At 43.1% G+C, this 23,332-nt stretch overlaps 1 protein-coding gene across 1 annotated transcript in view; it reads right to left on the reverse strand.

Moving 5' to 3' along the window:
- Nucleotides 1-23,332, reverse strand: part of nup98 (nucleoporin 98 and 96 precursor) — an 83,708-nt gene that overhangs the window by 32,467 nt on the left and 27,909 nt on the right. Inside the window, exons 6-17 of the mRNA XM_056284494.1 lie at nucleotides 23,112-23,219; nucleotides 22,741-22,924; nucleotides 22,264-22,424; nucleotides 18,997-19,137; nucleotides 17,559-17,691; nucleotides 16,901-16,993; nucleotides 10,908-11,048; nucleotides 9,180-9,313; nucleotides 8,624-8,811; nucleotides 1,918-2,034; nucleotides 1,643-1,829; nucleotides 200-287 (exon numbers count right to left, since the gene is read on the reverse strand). Coding sequence (XP_056140469.1) covers nucleotides 200-287; nucleotides 1,643-1,829; nucleotides 1,918-2,034; nucleotides 8,624-8,811; nucleotides 9,180-9,313; nucleotides 10,908-11,048; nucleotides 16,901-16,993; nucleotides 17,559-17,691; nucleotides 18,997-19,137; nucleotides 22,264-22,424; nucleotides 22,741-22,924; nucleotides 23,112-23,219 — 1,675 coding nt within the window. The remainder of the gene's footprint in view (nucleotides 1-199; nucleotides 288-1,642; nucleotides 1,830-1,917; nucleotides 2,035-8,623; nucleotides 8,812-9,179; nucleotides 9,314-10,907; nucleotides 11,049-16,900; nucleotides 16,994-17,558; nucleotides 17,692-18,996; nucleotides 19,138-22,263; nucleotides 22,425-22,740; nucleotides 22,925-23,111; nucleotides 23,220-23,332) is intronic.

The raw sequence follows: 23,332 nt of genomic DNA on the forward strand, positions 1-23,332 counted from the left end.
TACAGTAGCTACAAACAGCCAAAACAGTTGTGTTTCTGTGTGTTCCCAAAATGCATCTGTTTGGTCAAGTGTAAATAGGGTGACATGCTGAATTAACAGCAACATTAAGGCTTTAATCCAGCAGGGCCTGAGTCTGCCATTGTGGCCATGAGCTGATCTTAAGTCCAGGCGTGAGTAGAGTTGTAGAATTGGGTCTGACCTGCAGGGTGAGGAGACTGCTGTTCCTCCTCCATTTCCTCCTGCAGCGACTCATCTCCCAGGGACACCGACACCTCCTCACTGCTAAGCTAAAGTTAGAAGCAAAACAAAAAAATCAGATATCAGAAAATATAATTACATATACATACAGATTTGAAACTCTTGAAGTTTCACACAAGTAAAGCAGAATTTTTTACACGGATCAAGCACCACGGGTAAATGCAGATTGAAAGTTTGCATTTCCCTTGATACTTAGAACTCAGTTCAGCACTGAAACCTATGGAGATATACATGGTAACTCTATAGTCTTTTATATTGTAATAGTTTGGGTGAGTACTTTTCCTACTACTCTTCACAAAATGTTGGTCCTCCAGAAACATTTCTTTGGAGTTGCAACCCGATCAAAGTCATATATCTCATCTGCTCCTCTGTTTCAGAAACTACAGATTCTTACTTTTTATGACATCAATATTTTTCAAATATGTGTTTTTATTTATAAGGTACATTCAAGTAAAGGGAATGTTCCTGAGCAGTTCAAGACTCATGTTTAAGCAAATTCACAGGTCCATTCTTACTCAACTCATCAATCTTCAAATCATCCTCCTAAATGTCTCACTTGCAAGAGGTCAATTTTCGATAAGATTTAGGGGTACCAAATTAAGAAATGGCTTTTCCTACCTGGCAAAAAACTATTCCTCTATAAAATATCACAAAAGATGCTTACAAAACCATTTAACTGCTGGTTGGCTACTGCTTTTCGCCATGTATTGTTTTCCATGTATCCATGTTTTATTTGTTTCACTCTGTGACATGCATCATTACTATTGTTCAGGAGGCAATACCCCCCTCACAAACGCACGCGCGCGCGCGCGCGCGCACGCACACACACACACACACACACATTTTTGCTGCTTTTATTTTGATATTATTAATATTATTGTTGTTATATATATTTTACTATTAGTTTGCCATCACGTTTATGTAGTTATATTTTTTTCTGTATGTCAATTTTGTGTTCTCTTTAATATTGTGAAATTTTAACATTATTCAGGTGGAGGTTTCAAATAAGCCCACTGGGTTTTCTGCCTCTCCCTAAACTGTACATTATTTGTTATCTTTGTTATTTTTGTATATTTTTAAACTGTGTAAAAAATAATAAATAAATAATAATTTAAAAAAAATTGTAGTGGTTTTCAACCAGTGCAAATCCCAGAGATCCATTACAAATGAACACGGGTCACTATTGTTACCATTTCAGCACCACCTTCAACCCAAAACAAGAAAACGGTTGAGCATGGGTTTTTGTGTGTGACAAAAGTGGCACAAATGCCACTCTACTTTTTGAGAAAAGCAATACTTTGAATAGCCTATTTATACAATTCACATTAGTCTCCCGCCCCGTACCAAGAGTGGTTTTCCACCTGCTATTATTCCTGGTACCTACCTCCAGGCCGTTCCTAGCTGCCTTGTCCACGTTGAGGTCAGCAATGGTGTCCTGTAGGTTGACCTGAGCCCTGCCATGGGGAATGGACTTAGCAATGGGGTTCACATTGAACTGGGTTATTTCTGGGTCCTCCTCCACCCGCTCCCCAGTCCTTGAAACCTTCTTCATCTCTTCCTCCTCCAAATGACTGAAATTTAAAAAAGAAAGCCAAGAACACTTAAGTTTTTGAACTCCTTGATTATTTCTACCTATTGTTTGTAATGTTTTGTTCTTACCTGTGTCCGTTATGTGGATATTCTGATGCAGAGCAACAATCATCTGCCTCTCTGTTGATGGGACTGCTGTACAGGCTGTTGTTAAGGTTTTTAAGCACCAGCTTCTTGATGTTCTTCCTGTAGGCAACACACAGACACATACACACACAGAGCCATATATCAATTCAACACTTCTTGGTAACAATTCAGCAAACATACCATTTCTACTACCTGTACATAAATCAACATCGGCACAAGAGAGTGCAACAGCTGCATAATTGCATGTTTCATGGAACCTTGCAAAAGCTAAGAAGCCATTCACTGATACCAAGTTGATTAAAACACGTGCAACTGATATGGTTGGCGAAGTTTGAAATCATGATGTGGAAAACAAGAAAACGGTTGTGGAGCTATTACAGCAGGTGCCATTGTCGGCTAACACGCAGCAAGAACAGTAGAACTTTTAGCGGAGGAGTGTTTTTCCAATCTACTCACTGATTTGAAGAACGCAGAAGCCATATTACTAGCCATAGATTCATCCTGTGACTGAACCGATATGGAACAGCTATCTTGTGTTTGCAAGATTTTTTTGATGGGAAAACCTTTCACGACGTGCTACTTTTTTTGTTTCCTCTGTCTGGGCACACAACTGGGAAAATCATCTTTAATGGAATTAACACAGTTCTTTGAGAAGAATGGCTTGGATGTGAGCAAAATTGTGTCCATTGTCATAGATAAGGCTTCAATCAATGGTGGGACAACACAAGGGCTTGGTAAGCAGGCTTGCCGCTGTTAACCCAGCACTCTTAGCACTTAATTGCATTATTCACAAACCAGTGCTATGCGCTAAACTGTGGGGAAATGAATGAGGCAATGGATACTGTGACGAGACTGGTAAGCTACACTCGCGTGAGTTCTAGTCTGTAACATCGCCTTTTCAGAGGATTGCTGGAGGAAATGTCACTGGAAAACAAGGATCTTGTGCTGCATAATGCTGTCCGCTGGCTGAGCAAAGGCCATGTGTTGGAGAGGGTGTGAGACCTGCATGATGAGCTTGTGCCATTTTTATTCCAACTGCGGAGCCAAAAAGCCCAAAAATAGCTGAGGTTTTTAAGTGACAATAAGGTGATGGCATATGTTATTTTGTGTGTGTGAAATATCTCATCTAAATCGCCTTAATCTGAAAATACAAGGCAAGAACCATACTGTTGCGGATATGTGTGAGGCAGCTGAAGCTTTCCAGTCAAAGCTGAACCTTTTGGAGAAAAGGCATTCACGGAAAAAGCTGCACTTGCCACGTCTACGGGAGAAGAACAAAATGCGGGAGGATCCAGCAATGAAAGGTTTCGTGATGAGCCTGGCAGAAAACTTAAAAGGGATGATATGAAAGCTCCCCTAAACTATCAGGTGACATCATCCTCTTCCTGAGATAGCCATTCTCTGTTTCGGCTAACGGCCAGTGGACTGCAGAGGCCAAAAGGCTGGTGCCTTTCCATAGATGAGGCAACTCTCCAGATGGAGGTCTTGGAGATGGGAACATCTGATGTGCTCAAAGCACAACACAAGGGCGTTGGGTAAGTGACTTTTGGATCAATGTGGTTTCCCCCCAAGCTCAATTCAAAAACACGAGAGCATTTACAATGCTCCAACCCATAATTTTCCCCTCCACATACATATGTGAGTTATCATTTGCTTCAATGAACTCTATCAAGAACCAGGAAAGAAACAGACTCTCCAATGCACATCTTAGCCAGTGCCTCAGGATTGCCACAACAGTAAAACAGGCCTGACATCAGAAGGATGGCCTCATCCCATCACTCTCACATCTCTCACTGATTGGTGAATGAACATCCATTTATTTTTGTCCGTTTGTCCATAATTAAATGGTTGGTTTTGGACTTATTTTGTTTCAAGACTGCATATTTTTTCTTGTGTTACCCTAAACACAGGCTTTGAGAATCCCAGGCCTAAATTATTACCACTACTACTACTACTACTACTACTAAGAATAATAATAATTATAATGATAGAAATAATAATGATAATAATAACAATAAAAATTGTAATAGCAGCAACAACAACATCTGCGCATAAAACAACTTTGGCTGATGCAATGTGGGGGGAAAACGGACATTTTAGCCCTTGGCTTGGCATGCATGACATAATTTGGCCCTTAGGTAAAACTATTTGGGGAACCCTAGTCTATGCTAAAGCTCAAGGATAACTGACTTTTGAGGTTACAGTCCTGGGGCCTCATGTATCAATCGTTACTATGAGCAAATTTGTGCGTACACACCCATGGAATTTTTTAGCCCTCTAGATTGTCTGACAGTCAGTAGCAAAGCATGACAGTTATTTGTAATTCCTTCCTCCTAACATCTATTGTCTACCTCTTGCAACGAACAATCACCCAGGCCTGCAAAGACATCAGTGTTAACCAATCGGTGTCTAAATTCAGGGGTTACCCAGGTTCTACTGGTCCCTGAGACAAACTTGAGGGCTAAAAAGTCCCATGGGTGTGTACGCACAAATTTGCCCATAGTAACGATTGATACATGAGGCCCCTGGACTTTATAAAAAAATAAATAAATCACAGTGCACTGCATCATACCTGCCCCCTTCACGAGTACTTTGAGAACTGTCAAGTGTTTACTTTTGCCTTTTGATCTGCTTAACTTGAATAAATATATTGTAGTGACCTACTTGCAGGTTAGATATTCACCATGTGGACTAGAGACGGTCCCTTTAAGACAGTGAGTTCAGGGGTTAGCAAGGGGGATCGTGGGTAGACACGAGGTTGAGGTTTCAATATTGTGAACTGTTCACTTGGAGTTAGTTGAAGGAAATAAACGACCCCACGGCTGTGTGGTCAAAAGGAGAAGTGGTCTTGTCCCCTTTCTTTTATCCTCCACATTAGTGACCCCGATGTGAGCCATGGAAAACAAAGCTACCAGCGCAACGGCAGTGGCTAACGCCAACTCGCTCCAACTGCCCGACGTCTGGCAGATGGCTGCGGCAGCATGGTTTGCTCACATCGAAGCCCAGTTCGCTATCAAGAACATCACTGTGGATGAGACCAAGTACTACTACGTCGTGGTAGCACTCAGAACATCGACGGCATCGTGGATATTGGGCCTGCTGCAAGCCCCGTCGCCCGTAGATAACTACAGCACATTTAAGAGACACTTACTACAGGCTTCTGAGCTTGCAGAGGTGGAGCAGGCGGACTGGCTGTTTTCGCTGCAAGGCTTGGGAGACAGCAAGCCATCAGAGCTAATGGACAAGATGCTGACTATGCTGGGTTCATGCGACCCCACTTTCCTTTTCAGGCAGCTGTTCCTCCGTCAGCTCCCCTCACACGTCCATGCTGCCTTGGCTAGCTCCAAATTGTCCACCACCAACAGCTTTTGGGAGTTGGCCGTGGAGGCTGACAGGATTTTTTTTCTCGCCAGCCGACAACAGTGTGTAGCCGCTCTGCTGCCTGCCCAAGCTCTTCCACCACCGTCGGTTGAGGCTGCGGGCATTGCCACGGCAGCAGTTTCTCGTCGGTAGCAGGGCTCAGGGGGACTGTGCTTCTACCATGCTAGGTTTGGAACCAAAGCCAAGCAATGCCGTGCACCATGCAATTTCAGCGGAGCAGGAAAAGCTAGGGCCAGCACTAGGTAGTAGCCCTGAACGTTGGCCAAGAAGGCACACTGCTGTTTATTCAGGATACCATCTCCAGCTGGCAGTTGCTAGTTGATTCGGCCACGCAGCGGAGCATCCTGCCTGCAACAGCAGTGGACTTGATGGCCAGCGGATTCGGCCCCCCCATGGATGGGGCCAACAGCACCCCCGTCCGCGTCTATGGCACAAGGTATGTTGAGGTGGCTTTTGGAGGTCGGTGGTTTGGCTGGAACTTTGTAAAAGCGATGGTGTCCATTCCCTTCCTGGGTGTGGATTTCCTGCACACTTATGGACTGTTGGCGGATGTTAAAAACCACCGCTTGACTGACGCCATCTCCTTGTGCTCCTACCCATGTATGCTGGGGGGGGGGGGGGTCCCCATCGGCTTGTCCTACATGCTTGCCAGTGTCTGCTCGCTGAGTTTCCAGACCTCACAACACCCATCTTCTCGTCAGCAGTCACAAAGCACGGAGTGGAACACTATATCACTACCACTGGCCCCCCGTCTACGCCCGTGCACAGTGCCTTGACCCAGCCAAGCTCGCCAGACAAGAAAAAAATTTGCCAACATGGAGCGCCTTGGCATCGTGCGCCGCTCCAACAGTCCGTGGGCCTCCCCCCTGCATATAGTCACGATGGCTAACGGTGGCTAGCGGTGGCTGATTACCGCTGCCTTAACAACGCCACGATGCCAGACCACTACCCCATCCCGCGAATCCAGGACTTCTCCATGCACTTGGCGGGGGCAGTCATCTTCTCCAAGGTGGACCTTGTGCGCGGATACCACTAGGTGGTGCTGGTCCGCCCGCAGGATGTGCCGAAGACAGCAGTAATCATGCCATTCGGCCTGTTTGAGTTCCTGAGGATGCCGTTTGGGCTCAAGGGGGGCTGCGCAGACCATTCGGCGGCTCATGGATTCTGTGCTATGGGATATGCCATTCCTGTTTGTTTACCTGGACGACATTCTCGTGGCCAGTATGTCCACGGCGGAGCATCTGGTCCACCTCTGGCAGCTGTTCGAGCAGCTCAGCCAGCATGGGCTCATCGTCAACCTGGCGAAGTGCCAGTTGGGCCTGCCAGCCATTGATTTCCTTGGGCACTGGGTTACAAAGGACGGGGCAACCCCCCTTCCCGACAAGGCGGATGCCGTCGCCAGATTCCCACGCCCAAACATGGTGAAGTTCCTGCAGGAGTTCCTGGGCATGGTGAACCTTTAGAACCGGTTCATTCCCTGGGCAGCTCATCTCATGCACCCCCTGTATGAGGCTCTGAAGGGTAAGGACCCCAAGGGCCCAGTGGACTGGTCGTAAGAGACATCTGGCACATCGCCGGCAAGGACAACTTCGTCGTCGACTGCCTCTCCTGAGCAATGATGGGGGGGCCATCCACTTGGGACTCGACTACGCAGCCATGGCTGCTGACACAGAAGTGCAGGCCTACCAGACCATTGACACCAGGGCTGCAGTTGAAAGATGCTGTGTTCGACGACGCCGGGGCCATGCTTCTCTGAGACATCTCCACGGGTGAGCTCCAGCCTTTCACACCCAGGCGTGAGGGCATCAATGAAGTTGGGGGGGGGGGGCAAGTTCGTGTGGCATGGCCTCAGGAAGGACGTCAAGGACTGGGCAGGCACCTGCATGGCATGTCAGTGCTCCAAGGTTCACTGCCACACCAAGACACCCCTGGCGCTGTTCCCAGTGTCTGGGAGGCGTTTCGACCATGTCAATGTGAGCCTAGTAGGACCCCCTTCCCTCCTCCCGTGGTTTCACTCACCTCCTCACCACAGTGGACAGGAGCACTAGGTGGCCAGAGGCTATTCCGTTGTCAACCACTATGTCTGCCGAGGTGGCCCGGGCATTCATCGGGTCCTGGGTAGCCTGGTTTGGCACGCCATCTGACCTCACGTCTGACTGGGACCCACAGTTCACATCCAAGCTCTGGACTGCAGTCGCTGAAAGCCTAGAGGTGAAGCTGCACCGCATCACAGCATACAACCTGCAGGGCAACGGTTTATGTGAGCGGTTTCATCCTTCTATGAAAGCCGCTCTTCAGGCCAGCCCCACAGACAGTAGCTGGGTCGACCGGCTCCCATGGGACATGCTTGGCCTGCAGACCACGCCCTAAGGAAGACCTCCAGTCCTCATCGGCCGAGCTGACGGCGCAGGGCCCTGGTCTGCTGCTTGCCAACGGGCTGTGTTCCAGGACGACACCGGAGTTTTCACTCCAATTCCAACTTCAGTCCAATTCCAACAGTCTCACGTCCCCAAAGACCTGCAGTCGGCCGGGTACGTCTTCATCCGGCACGACGCCCATCGTACCCCCCTGCGGCCCCCCTATGACGGTCCCTTCCGTGTCCCAACGGTGGGGGCTAAGAACTCTGTGGTGGACGTCGGCGGTGAGCGGGAGCGGATTTCAGTGGACCACCTCAAGCCAGCTCACCTGAACTTGGAGAGGCTGGTTCAACTGGCCCAGCCCCCTCGGCGTGGATGCCCCCCTGCCCCTACACCCTTCAAGAGGAGCCATTTTGGCTGCATTATTCATCCCCCGCCACGTTGATTTTTTTTTTTGTCATGGTGAATTCTGGGGGCGGCATGTGTAGTGACCTACTTGCAGGTTAGATATTCACCATGCAGACCAGAGATGGTCCCTTTAGGGCAGTGGGTTCAGGGATTAGCAAGGGGGGTTGTGGGTAGACACGAGGTTGAGGTTTGAATATTGTGAACTGTTCACTTAGACTTGGTTGGACGAAATAAACGACCCCATGGCTGTATGGTCAAAAGGAGAAGTGGTCTCATCTCCTTTCTTTCATCCTCCACAATATGATTATTTATTTTTGAAACTAGAAGTACATGCAGAGATGTGCATTAATGTGTGCATGGCTAGTCCTACATGAAATGACAACCTACTGTGTTCCATTTGTCAACGTTAATTCTTGTTTTATCTTGTAAATATTTGTAGAGTTTACCACTTTGACCAGCCTTGGTTGTAAATACGCTCTGAAAGTAATCTGGATTTATAAATGCTACCATGATTGATATTGACAGTTGGTGAAGATTTGTACCTGGGAACAAAAGCTCCATTGGTGAGCCTGGGCTCATCGTCATCGAGCACATCAAACAGCTGTGTCTTGTTTGAGCCAGAGGATGCGAGTGCCTTGGGGCGGAGACGTGCGGCAGGTCGTGGGGTCACCTTGTAGTGAGTGGGTGTAGTCAGAGCCTTTTGGGCTGCCGGATTGGTCGGTTTCAGGCGCTGTGGAAGTCAAGGTCGATGATGGCGATTGGTTAGAATTCATTAACTGAAAAAGGATTTGTCAGGAAATCAATGGACACTCGCTACCATTGGCTGTACTTCAGTATACAATGTGACCGGCCACAAAGTTTTAAAAACTACTTTATTATTAAACTCTGTAGTCACCAAGTGACTAAACTTTAACATTCTAATTTGGCATAAACTTTAACATCACAAAGATTGATGGACTGTCAGACTGTACCAACCTCAACACAATCTTATAGTGAAAAATTAGTTGATACATACACATCAGGCTAATTGAAGATCAGCAGTGTTTCAAAAGCTATGGTAAAACGACACTAAGTTTTTAACTGTTTTGCTCCTCTCACCTCCTCCTTCTTCTTGGGGTCTGAGAGAGGATTCATAAAGAGAGGGGAATCACCAAAGGGGGAGTGGATCAGAGCGATGATATGCTGCTGAAGCAAGGCTTGCTGGGCTGCTGTCACGTTGGGATCAGTCAGAGCTGGGGAAAATGTAAAAACACACAAAACATTCATTCATTATTATAATTACAAAGTCATGCTTTGTTTATATATTCCAGGGACAAATTTTATTAGGCAATTGAAAATAACTGAAGTTCTGTTTCGTATTGTAAAATAGTTATAGTCTCTCTTTGAATATAACAACCTTAACCTGCTTTACTACACCTCCTATTGCCATTGTGCAGTTCAGAATGCCATATATTGAGTTAAAGCATCAATCTCTAACATTCAGGCTGTGTTTTTTGGCATGCACTTCTCTGGAGTCACTTTAAAACTGCTACCTAGTTTGTCCGCCACAACACCAGAACACAGAGTGTTTGTTCTGCTTGTCCTCTCTGGTGGACCAATCACTGCTGAGTGACATAAAAGCATGTCACCATCTGTGCGACGCTTGAGAGTTTTGCCGAGAATGTTGCTACAGACACAAGTTTGTATTTCTTTGTATTACTGTGAATGCAAGGACTGTCAGCAGTGGCTGATAGGCTGAATCGTGATTAAGTCATCTTCTTCAGCGAAAGATAGTAACTTTATGGACATTTATTTAAGTGAGAATGTTCAATTGTTACCTTTAAGTTCCAAGTAATCTTCAAAAGGTTTTTTTTTTAATTTTTTTTTTAAGCTATACACAATACAGCCTTTTCACATCAATACTGACAAGAGTTAAAAGAAAGAACTCTGTAATGTAAGTATCAGGTGTTGAAAAGTGTTGTAGAATTGCTGCTTTGTGTGAATGAGAATCTGTAAATACAGGTCAAGTCAAGTCAATTTTATTTGTATAGCCCATTATCACAAATTAAAATTTTGCCTCGGGGGGCTTTACAGGAACACAACATCCTGTCCTTAGACCCTTGATTGGATAAGGAACAACTCCCTAAAAAGAAACCCTTTAACAGGGAGAATAAAAAGGAAGAAACCTCAGGGAGAGCAAGAGAGGGGGGATCTCTCTCCCAAGATGGACAACATGCAATGGATTTTGTGTTTACACAATTTGCACAATACAACATCGAATGAAGATAGCTACACATTTAACAACGCCATCCATGCCTCTTCCTGATTATGCCAGAAGCCTTGCATATTCCAGATATTGAGATTTTGAGATACTTTATTGATCCCTGCAGGGAAATTATGCGATCAGTGGGTCATTACAAGCCTAAAACTACTATGACATTTAACTTGGATACTGCTAATTTCCTAGAAATTTGGACAGTCCAACCAATCAATCAGATTGGTCAAAGATGGGATTAATGCTGGGACAATTCCATATAATTTGGATGATTTTCTTGGGTTGATTGCTAAGTAAACTCTTATGACAGTTAGGTGGTTAGACTGCTAACCCACATAACTGTCACCTAAAAGTACACTGTAATGTAATTGTAGTACAGAACTTCCTCTGTAACAACAGTTACAAGACACACAAATATAAGAATAATATATCCATCAACAAAATAATCAGTGTGACAGGTAAATACAGGGGAAATAGCTGTTTCTTAAAGAAAAAGGGAAACAAGGAGAGAGGGAGCAAGCAAAAAAAAGACAAAAATAAGAAAATCAAAGGCAAGTGAGAGATGTCCTCACCAACAGGTTGCTGTGGTGCTCCAAAACCCAGAGTGCTGGTTCCACTGTTAAATCCTGGGGTTCCAAATGTGCCCATGGTTCCGAGAGTTGTGCCAAGTTTGTTCTGAGTATTCCCAAACAGTGTCTGTCCTGTACCAACAGCTAAGCACAAACACACACACCATATCATTTTCCAGTATTTCATCATCTCAGATCAGACTTGCATCAATTCAATTTAATAAACAAAAATAAATGTTCTGAGTGCAAAACTAAATTCTTTCTAGAATCAGGTACCGATCCAGTCTTACCATTTGAAAGACAGAAAGTTCTTTTTCCAATTTCTGATATTACAATGAGCTGAACTCGTTGCTAAAGCAGCATACCAATTTGACCCATTCAATGTGGGGGTCAGTAGAGATGCACCGATTGCAATTTGCTTAGACGATTCCAATTTTTGATTATTTTTTTTTAAGTCTGACCTGCCGATTCCAAAGAACTATAATTTGACAGTATACACAAACATTTTTGTAACTTTTGTTTGATGGAAATTTCAACTGTATGTTCATAATAAAACACTGACCATTAAATAACACACATTTTCTCCAAAAATGCACCAAGTTACAGGCCCTTCTCTCCCTCTCACTCAAACAAATCTCAAAATAAGCTAGAAGAGTACACTCACTAGAGTGCAGATCTCCGCCAGGCATTATCTCCCCTTCTCTGGTGCTCAGACTTGGCGACAAACCACCCCTTTTTTCACCTACCGGGATGCGCCACTCACATCTATGGTTGACTCAGATTGAGCAGCGACAAGAATATGCAACACTTCCTGTTTTGACTGCAACCTAGAGAAAGTTATCCTTTTATAACTTCAGCATTTTTTGGATTATCAAAATTCTTTTTATTACTTTTGGTCATGTTGCTGCCCGATCTGCTTCAACCATAGAAGTAAGTCGCACATGCATGAACATAAACAGTTTACTAGGGATCGACCGATACCGATTATCGGCTTAGATATCTGTCATTTTTAATATTATCATTATCGACCTATTTTTACCAGCCAGCCGATTAAAAAAAGTCCACTGTGCAACATGCGCGCTTCCGACGCAGCCTTCACTCTTCCGAAGCAGAGCACGACACTCACTCCAACAACACAAACACAGAAGAGAAGCATCGAGGAGTCAGACCACTTTTCTAAGGTAAGAGGAGCATGCCAGATGCTGTAAAACCCACTCGATTGGTAAGAAAAGCATGCCATAATGTTAATCACAAAACTCACTCCGTAATGTTAGTTTCTCCGTCTCCCTCCCCCTCCTACACACACACACCAAAGAGTATAACATCAGTCTGACATGAACTCAACAGGTTGTCAATTTAAACAGAGAGCACAATTTCCACTGCTGTGCTTAACCTTCAAATGTAACAAGGCTAAAAGAAAAAAGCTAATGTGTGATATTTTAGTTACATACAGAGTGTTATTGTCAGTCTTGTGAATGAATGCGCTAAAAGAGCGACGATCATTAAACGTGGTATCATGTGTAACATATTTTGATGTCATATACAACATCATTAATCCCAGACGACGAGGCCGGGTGGTAACGCCGAAATCCTATTAGGGACACATTGCTATTTATGCACTGGTAGTAGTGATTGCAGGCTGGGGATGGATGGGTAGGAGGAGGCTCTTAACACTCAGAACAGCTCATTTAAAAAAAAAAGAAAGAAATGAACATGAACTTAGTGTAGAATTCAAAATAATGAACGTGAACATGAACTAGTTCATTTTAATCTCCGTAACGTTAGTTTTTTCATCTTTCTCCCCCTCCCACACACACACCAAAGAGCATAACGTTGGTCCAACATGAACTCGACAACACACAATACAGTTTCCACTGCTGTACTTAAACTTCAAATGTAACTAGGCTAAAAGGAAAAGGGGTATGTGTGATATTTTAGTTACATACAGAATGTTATTGTCAGTGTTGTGCATGAACATGTCAGACGGCCCCTTCATGTGGGACTACATTCTCTCAACCACAGAACGTCCATCTGATTCTGCTGATCTGCGGCGTAATAACATGTCGCATGTGTAAGTGCACTTCTGGGGAGGAATGAGAACATTCTACGGTCGAGAGAATGTAGTTCCATATGAAAGGGCTGCCTGATGGCAAGATAAAGCAGTGAAAATATTTTTATAAATAGCGTACACTTTAACAGATTTTATTTTTTTAGGTGAGCCTTTTCTGAAGTGGCTAAAATGTATTTTGTCCCGTGTCCCATTCCTCAACTTCCATGCTGGCTACTCCTGCTGAATCTCCAAACTTGGAGCGCACAGACTCCCATCTACTGCAGGTAATGCACTGACTATCGATAAGTACCTCATACAACCCCACTTCAAAAAACCCAAACTATCACTTTAAAGGTAACAGTATAGGAAAATAATGACACTAATGTACATTTTTTCCATTCAGTTCAGTAAAAGCCTGCTGGGAGCACTTTAACCAATTTATGTGGAGTTATTTTAATATTATAATTATTCAGTTTGATCAAAGTTTACTTCCTGCTGTCCATGCAGTTTAATTCATTCCATTGGTCCGACATGAACTCGACAACACACAATATAGTTTCCACTGCTGTACTTAAACTTCAAATGTAACTAGGCTAAAAGGAAAAGGGTTATGTGTGATATTTTAGTTACATACAGTGTGTTATTGTCAGTGTTGTGCATGAACATGTCAGACGGCCCCTTCATGTGGAACTACATTCTCTCAACCACAGAACGTCCATCTGATTCTGCTGATCTGCGGCGTAATAACATGCCGCATGTGTAAGTGCACTTCTGGGGAGGAATGAGAACGTTCTACGGTCGAGAGAATGTAGTTCCATATGAAAGGGCTGCCTGATGGCAAGATAAAGCAGTGAAAATATTTTTTTAAAATAGCGTACACTTAAACAGATTTTATTTTTTTAGGTGAGCCTTTTCTGAAGTGGCTAAAATGTATTTTGTCCCGCGTCCCATTCCTCAACTTCCATGCTGGCTACTCCTGCTGAATCTCCAAACTTGGAGCGCACAGACTCCCATCTACTGCAGGTAATGCACTGACTATCGATAAGTACCTCATACAACCCCACTTCAAAAAACCCAAACTATCACTTTAAAGGTAACAGTATAGGAAAATAATGACACTAATGTACATTTTTTCCATTCAGTTCAGTAAAAGCCTGCTGGGAGCACTTTAACCAATTTATGTGGAGTTATTTTAATATTATAATTATTCAATTTGATCAAAGTTTACTTCCTGCTGTCCATGCAGTTTAATTCATTCCATTGTTATGTTTTAGAAGTTATTTATTTTTAATTTAAAAAAAAAATCCACTCAGATTATCTAGTGGACCGGAGGGTGTGCTCCAATTGTCGGGGCATCACAATGCTCAGCCTTCCTGGGAAAGTCTACTCTAGGGTGCTTGAAAGGAGGCTCCAACCGATTGTCAAACCTTGGATCCAGGAGGAACAATGCGGATTCTGTCCTGGCCGTGGAACAACGGACCAACTCTTTCCCCTTGCAGAAGTGCTGAGGGGGGCATGGGAATTTGACCAGCCAGTCTACATGTGTTTTGTTGACTTGGAGAAGGCTTACGATCATGTACTCCGGGGCACTCTTTGGGGGGATACTGCGGGAGTATGGGGTACCGGGGCAGTTGCTACAAGCCATCCGGTCCTTGTATAACTAAAGTCAGAGCTGTGTCTGCATTCTCAGCACAAATTCAAACACGTTTTCGGTGGGTGTCAGACTCCTCCAAGGTTGTCCCTTGTCTCCGATTCCGTTTGTGATATTCATGGACAGGATCTCAAGGCGCAGCCAAGATGAGGAGTGTGTCCGTTTTGGGAACCGCAGAATTGCATCTCTGCTCTTCGCAGATGATGTGATTTTGTTGGCTTCATCAGAACACGATCTCCAGCGCGCACTGGAGCAGTTTACAGCTGAGTGTGAAATGAAAGTCAGCACCTCCAAGTCTGAGGCCTTGGTTCTCTACTGGAATATGGTGGACTGCTCCCTCTGGGTTGGGGATGAGTTGTTGCCTCAACAAGGAGTTCAAGTATCTCAGGGTCTTGTTCATGAGTGAGAGTAGCATGGAGCGGGAGATTGACAGGCGGATTGGTGCAGCATCAGCAGTAATGAGGACATTGTACCGGACCGTTGTAGTGAAGAAGGAGCTGAGCCGGAAGGCAAAGCTCTCAATTTACCAGTCAATCTTCATTCCAACCCTCACCTATGGTCATGAGCTTTGGGTAGTGACCGAAAAGGTGAGATAGCGGCTACAAGCAGCTGAAATTAATTTCCTCCGTAGGGTGTCTGGGCTTAGCCTTAAAGATAGGGTAAGGAGCTCGGACATCCGGAGGGAGCTTGCAGTAGAGCTGCTGCTCCTTCGCATCGAAAGGAGCCAGTTGAGGTGGTTCGGGCATCTGATTAAGATGCCTCCTGGGCGCCTTCCTTTGGACGTTCACCAGGCATGGCCAACTGGGAGGAGACCCCGGGGTACACCCAGAACTCGCCGGAGGGACTACATGTCCAATCTGGCCTGGGAACGCCTTGGGATCCCCCGGGAGGAGCTGGGGGGGGGGGGGGGGAGTGTTGCTGGGGAGAGGAACGTCTGGAGTGCCCTACTTAGCTTGCTGCCACTGCGACCTGACCCTGGAGAAGTGGCTAATGATGGATGAATGAATGAATTATCTAGTGCCTTGAACATCATGCACTTTATTTTTTTCAAATATTTTCTGTTTTACACAAAATTCAATCAAGCATATGTTCATTTAAAGGCAGCCTTGTGTTGGGGTTTGTGTTGCTGTAAATTTTGGCACAACCTTTTTTATATTTACAACAACTGAATATCGGCCCCAAATATTGGCTATTGGCATCCATAACTTACCAATAATCAGTATCGGCCCTGAAAACAACATATTGGTCGACCCCTACGGTTTACCCAGCTTTATTATATTATGAAGAAAAGATATTATTTTTTTTTCATCCAGTGTTCCCCCAGTTCTCCTGTGCTGAGATCAGCAGTGAATGATGTGCTGACTTGTGAAATATGATTAACTTCTCGTTTACTTTCAAGACTCACCCAAATACTGTTGCTTTCTGTCACTGCCCGATCTAAGTCAACTGTAAATGTGAGTCGCACATGTGCACGGTTGACTTAGATCAGTCAGCGACAGAAAGCAGCGTTGTTCAAGCGAGCTTGAGAGTGAAATGAGGAGGAAGCGGTGGTAGTGAGAACAAACATTTTTCAAAGGTCTTGAATCGCCGCAACCACCAGAGGTTCTTGATCATATAGTCATAACTGTGCAGAACAAAATTTCCAGCCAATAGGCACAGTCGTATCTGCGGACAGACAAACCCACACATACAAACCCATACACACACACGCAACCAAAAGCAATATCCCCTCCCAGGCTACTGACTGGTGTGGGATAAAAGGTGCTCTTGGTTACTGGACAGTTGTACAAATAAATCCAACTGAAAATGAACTGCAGCATATCCCACTTTATTTAAAATGTTTTACTTTCCCAAAGTAAACAAAGGTTTTCGACGAAAGGTTTTAGCACATGTGTGGCTGTGACATTACTGCCTGTGCCACTGTGTGAGTGATGTGAACCACCATGCATCATATGCGTGTAAATTTGACGGGCACAGAATCAGATATATCTGAGACAGACTGGCCAGTCACCAGTCCATGGCCGATCAAGCTGAAAATCGCCCGATCAATCAGCACATCTCTAAGGGTCAGTGAAGGAAAAGATACTATCTTGAAGATATGCCAAATCTTTCAGTGTGTGATAATGGTAGGAATTCAAAAGTTGTATATATGGCATGTTCCATTACAGGCTCTTTTGGTAATGCACTGTAATATAAGTGAGAGGATCCTTTATACATTAACCTGAGAACAGTCCCAAAGCTATAATAGCTCAACCCTACTTTTTCCCCATTCTAGTGGTGTAGTTCTGTCAGTACCTGCTCCGAAGCCAGTTCCCAGTCCCGTCCCTAGCCCTCCAGTGGCCGGCTTATTTCCAAAAAGGCTCCCACCAGTAGGATTGGAACCAAAACCTACAAATGTTTACAACTGGTTATAACTAAGTCAACAGCAAAGCTAAATGCATGTACCTTCCTCGCTGTTTGCCTACAGATCATAATGACTTGTACAATCCAAAATTCACTTGCCATGCTCTACATTCACTTATAAGTGGGCACTTCCCATTACAGAATGTTAAGTCGAATTAAACCCTCATGCGAAGATGCTTTCAGGGTTGTTTTGGCGTGATGGATTTCAGCAGGGCATTTTAGTTAAAGCAGAGATCTTTGTTAAGCCCAACTTCAACATTTGAACAAAAAGGACATGGATTTTTTATGGTGTTTAATTTTGCAATGCTGACAATCTTTCAACCCAAGTCAAATCAACTACCAACTACATGCTGATTCTCTCTCTCTCTCTCTCCTCTCAATATAACAAACTATGGAATGCTGAACCTTGTTTTCACTATAAGTAAATTTTTTGATGCAACTGTTCCATTTCATTTTCAATTTAATTTTGCTCTTAAAAAGCATGTCCTACTAAACAGCAATAAGTCAAACATGAAACACAAGAAAAAACGGATTTACATGTAAGACTTACCAAAAGAGGATGTGTTGGTTCCAGTACCCAGTGTGAGGGCGGGCTTGTTGCCAAAGAGACTAGTGCCAGTACCAAATGATGAGGCGCTGGTGGTAGTGGCTCCAAAACCTGCCGTCTTATTACCAAATAAGCTCTTTGTAAGACACAAAACAGACAAACATAGGTACAGGCACAGTGGAATCACTTTATTCACGTCACAAATGTAATTTTTATATATATAGTGGGGTTTTTTTTTTTCCGAAACCGACATTGGTGTTACAAGTGCTCAACTAATGAGGAGCTGAGGAGCGAAATAGCAGCACAGATACGGGGGGGGGGGGTTTAAAACTTTTTTCCTGTATCTGTATCTGTATATATATATATATAAATCCGGATTTGATTATTTTGGATTATTTTTATTACATAAATATGGATTATTACTTTAAATTGGATTATTTTGCTCCTTATTTGTTGAACACGTTACCTACCATTGAGTGTTTCTTTTAACAAAGTCATATATATATATATATATATATATATATATATAAGGTAGGTTCCCCCTAAACATGCAGAAAACATCTGCACACAACAAATGTTAACAGCCAAAAAATAACTCACACAAGCATAAAAAAAAAAATCAGCTAAATAAGAAATGAGAAAGTATACAACAATGGGGCACTATGGTGGAATTCTCAAAAGCCTGGATTCGAAAGAAAAAAGATCAGGGTTAAATTTAATGCCATTTTAAATTGTAATTAAACAAAAGCAGAAATCAATTTTTTTTCTGTTTCAGCTTTGAAAAGCATTGGCTGCTTGTACCACTGTAATGTGACTTAAATTATACCACTGATTTTATTAAATAGCATTAGTCCTTTTATTATTATTTTTTTTATTATTATTTTATTCTGCATCTTAAATCAACTTTTGACTAGGTCAACTTAACAGTACATTCTAAGTGATATGAATACACAATTTTGATGCCCTTAAATTCTTTAATTATGCAAACTCAAAGTGATTTACAGGATTATATTAATTACATAGCCTAAGACAATCATCACAATTTTTGATATTCTGGAGAATGTGATCAACAAGCAGAATGCAATATTGGAGGGTGTATTTTAAAATGCTACAATACACTCAAATACCTACCGTCAATACTGGTTGTAGAGAACATTTTGCCGTGAAATAAATTTAACCACTCTTTCAAATCACTATCATACACTAAATTACTGTTTTATGTTCCAGTCCTATGTACATAATATATTTTTAAAAAGCTTGCAGTAAAAAGGTTTTCCAGAAAATACACTTTTTTTAACTTTTAAGGAACAAAATATTTTAAGAGGAATCCTCTCAAAAACATCTCAAACAAAAATAGTTGCTCCCATTTTTATCAATCATTACACTGGAATGATTTGACTCTTCGAATTTCAAATACAATAAACCCCACCCTGTGTTTTACCTGTGTGCCGACATTGCCAAAACCAGTATTAGTTTGGCCAAATAACCCTGTTCCTGTCCCAAACCCTGTGGCTGTGCTGGTCTGCGCCGTGGCACCAAACAACCCGGTAGCCTGGGTGGGTGCTGTGTTACCAAAGAGACCCTAAGAGACAGTGGTGGACAGCAGAGAAGAGAGGTCAAAAGAGAAGAAAGTAGTAGAAGAGTTTCATGTGTAATCCTTGACATCCTGAAACACAATATACCTTTGCATCTTGAGGCTGGTATCACAAGGAGTGCATTTACATGGAAACCAATAAACCAGTTACTGGGAGTAAAGGCGATATTTTCATTAAAGAGTTTCCATGGTTTAAAATAACCCAATTTCTCTAAAACCTGGGCATGTTACTTGCTGGAATAATCGGTCTATGGTATGTCAGCCCTTTCACAATACTTCCTGTCATCACTGCCCAACCATGGCATTGATTATGATGCATCAATAAGATGAAAGTGTTTTAAAAAGCAATGTGAAGAGAGATTTCTCGTAAACTGTGGAAGGTGTGTAGGGGATCTCATCAAGTCTCAAACATATTTTTCTACTTTATGACTTAGAATCATATTCTGAGAACTGTCAAGGGCAGTCCCTGTCTCTCGAGTCATAAATTCTTTTCCATTCATTATTTGTGTTAAAAGTCAATGTTACCGCTACTGCTTGGATCTCTAAACAATGCTATGTAGGGATGTCATAAAATATTAATAAATTGAACATCGATCAGTACGTAGAGAAAATATTGAGGATATTGATATTAAAACTACAGTAAAATAAATATTTGATGTCCTGTTTTTCTGTTCATTTGTTTTTGTAATGAAAAATATTTGACGATCACGCAGAGGCAACATTACTCTCTGCTGCCACCTGCACCAAACCCATATTGATGGGTTCGCCTACATCAGCAAACAACTTGTTTCATTTATATAAAAACAAAAAAAGGGCATTTGACTCGTAGGGCAAAATGTAACCTAGATGCATTTAAATAAGATGTTTGCATTATAGGATTTTGTTGCCATTCTTGTTAAGATTGTGAGGACAATTATCAACATAATAATAGACTATTTGAAGTGGTTATCCTTAATTTCTTCAATAGTTTGTTATCTCCGCCAGACAGTAGCCTGGAGAGGATAACGCATTTGGCCGTGTGTGTGTATCTGTGGCTAATGTTGCAAACTAAATGATAAATAAAAGGACTGCATTTATTTAGCGCTTTTCTAGTCTACCGACCACTCAAAGCACTTTACAATGTATGCCTCACATTCACACACATTCACTAGCAGTTAGGGGTTCAGTGTTTTGCTCAAGGGCACTTCAACACACTATGGAGGAGCCGGAGATAGAACCAGGAACCTTCCGATGACTACACGACCTGTTCTACCTCCTGAGCCATGCCGGCCCATAAATGGCAGCTGGACCTATCAGCCTAAAACATTTTTGTGCACTGTTATGATTAAGTATGATTAAGACCCTCTTGTATTTGTGGTGACTAAAAACCTTCAAAAAACATTTGCCTTCACTATTACCACTCCATCTTGCCGTTCACGCTAGCTTGCTCGACCAACACTGCTTTCCGTCGCTGCCCGCTCTGAGTCAACCGTGCACGTGTGACTCATGTCTACGGTTGAGTCAGATCGGGTTAGTGGTATTGTCAAAACCAAAACATGTATTCAGGTTTGAGTCTTGAAAGTAAATGAGAAGTCGATCGTATTTTGCAAGCCAGCAAATCATTCACTGCTGATGTCAGTGCAGGGGAACTGGAGGAACACTGGATGAACTAATAAAAATGTACTACTACTTTCGGCTGCTCCCATTAGGGGTCGCCACAGCGGATCATCCGTTTCCATCTCATCCTGTCCTCTGCATCTTCCTGTCACACCAGCCACCTGCATTGCATATCCTCTCTTTCCTCTTCCCTGGCAGCTCCATATTCATCATCCTTCTCCCAATATACCCAGTATCTCTCCTCTACACATGTCCAAGCCATCTCAATCTTGCCTCTCTTGCTTTGACTCCAAACCGCCCAACCTGAACTGTCCCTCTAATATACTCGCTAGTAATCCTGGCTTTCTTCGTCACTGCCAATGAAAATCTTAGCATCTTCAACTCTGCCACCTCCAGCTCCACCTCCTGTCTTTTCGTCAGTGCCACTGTCTCCAAACCATATAACATAGCTGGTCTCACAACCATCTTGTAAACCTTCCCTTTAACTCTTGCTGGTACCAAATCCTTGTGTGATTGCTTTCACATGAGGTTGCGTCTGCATGAGCTAAATACTTGATGAACTAAAAATAATCTGCCTTATTTACTTCACTGCTACGCGGAAGTGCCATATAGTCTCCAATGTTAAATCTCTGCTGTAAAAATACAATTTCAGGAGTAGGATTAATCAGTCACAGCTGGAAATAATTTCAGTAGCAACAATAAAACATTTCCCATGGCTGGGCTATTTTTTTTTTCTTACCATTATCTTTATTACTTTAGAATAATCAAAGTCAATCAGCAGAGAAGCCATTCACCTTGATTCATCTTATATCATGAAAACTGCGATGGTTAAACCCATTTGACGTCTTTTAATAAGGGCTTGAAATCATGATAGCCTGATCTCTGTCATTTCATATTAGACTTGGTCGCTTTCATGTGAGGGTCTGCCAAGGAGGCTGTGCATCCACAAACTGACGGGCAAAGCATTTTCATTAGGTAGATTTTTTTAGCTTGAGCGCTGTATATCAACAGCTGTTTTTTTCCATATTTCCCAATCAACTGACTTGGGCGCTGTGCAGAAGTCTTACAACTGCAGGAAAAATACTGGTTTTTCTCTCCGTATGTGCGTATACATGTACGGAGAAAGGGAGATACATATGCCCGGTGTAAAGCTGCACTCTACTGAGTGCACTCCTCCAGTTTTCATACTTCAACTCCCAGCCTTCCATTCAAAACAGATGTGATCCTGAATATGCATTTAAAGGCATTTATGTAATCTTTTCCAAATTCAGAGTAATGCTTTGATAGATTTACCAGGTTACTTGTTTGCATGTAAAGATGCTCAATGTGGATGAAGTTTATAGTGTTAATGGGTCTGATAGGTGAGGGAAATAGGGGGGCAGAGATTAGGGGACCGAGAGAGAAATAAAGAGATAGTGAAAAGGAAATACGGATGGAATGACACACACAAAGACATACACCACAAGATGAAGACGACAGCATACAAATCAAGTGAACTCAAAATTCTTGCAATTTTACCATGCTGCTGGTGTTGGCCTGGCCCATGGTATTGGTGTTACCAAAGGAAAAGCCACTGTTTTGGGTAGTGGTGGCTGCACCAAACGGCTTGAAGAGGCTACCAGCCTGCTGCTGTTGCTGCCCAAACAAACTGCCTGTGTTTGCACCAAAACCACCTGCGCCTAATCAGAGAGACCAAAGAAAAAAGTTAACAGGGGGGTGGGGGTGGATTTATAGACTGCAGTGACAGATGAGTGATAGGACAGACACCCTCTTCCCCAGACAGACCAGGAAATTCTTCTGTGGCAGTGTCATTTCATATTCACATTTCAGTGATTTAGCTGAAACCTTTAGCTAAATAGTGATTTTTTTTTAAAATTGTACAGTTAATGTAATCAATCAACAACAAATAAATAGATTAATAAATATATTTCACCCCCATGGGATTAATTTAGACTATATAAAAGAAAAGAGCGTTTTTCTGACATTCTGACTTACTTGTGCCAAAGGTAGTCTTGGCTTGTCCAAAGGAAAAACCTGTGTTGGTGGCTGAGGGGCCAAAGAGTCCAGTGGCTGTGCTGGCAGCCGCTGGAGCTGCCGCCCCAAACAGACCCCCTGTTGCCGCAGCCATGGGGTTTGATGGGCCCTTCCTGCCTGCCTGGTAGTCTTCCAACCTAAGCTCCTACAGAGGGGGAGCAAAGGGGAAGGGCAGAGAAAGACAAAAAAAAGGGGTGAAAACAAGAATAGGACAAATTACATTATTGCAAACAGTAGTGTTCAAACAGGCAGAAAAGCCAAAAAAAGGAATTTTTGCTCCTAAGCATTTAACTACCAGTTGAACAGTCCTGCCTTCCACCTTGCACACAAACCTCAACCGATTTGTTTTCATACTCCTTCATGGCCGTGATACACTGATGCTTCGTATTGATACTCGTAGTCACTCCCCCTTTCACCATTGTGTCACTTCCGGTTGGAGGCTGAAGGGGAACACATTAGGATGATTCTTTGCAAAAGTTAACACACTGACCATTTTCAACCCTTAGTGACAAAAGTCGCTTTTGAATAACCCTTTAATCAGTAGTGTTGCTAG

The sequence above is a fragment of the Lampris incognitus genome, chromosome 8 (assembly GCF_029633865.1).
Source record: "Lampris incognitus isolate fLamInc1 chromosome 8, fLamInc1.hap2, whole genome shotgun sequence".
Lineage (NCBI taxonomy): Eukaryota > Metazoa > Chordata > Actinopteri > Lampriformes > Lampridae > Lampris > Lampris incognitus.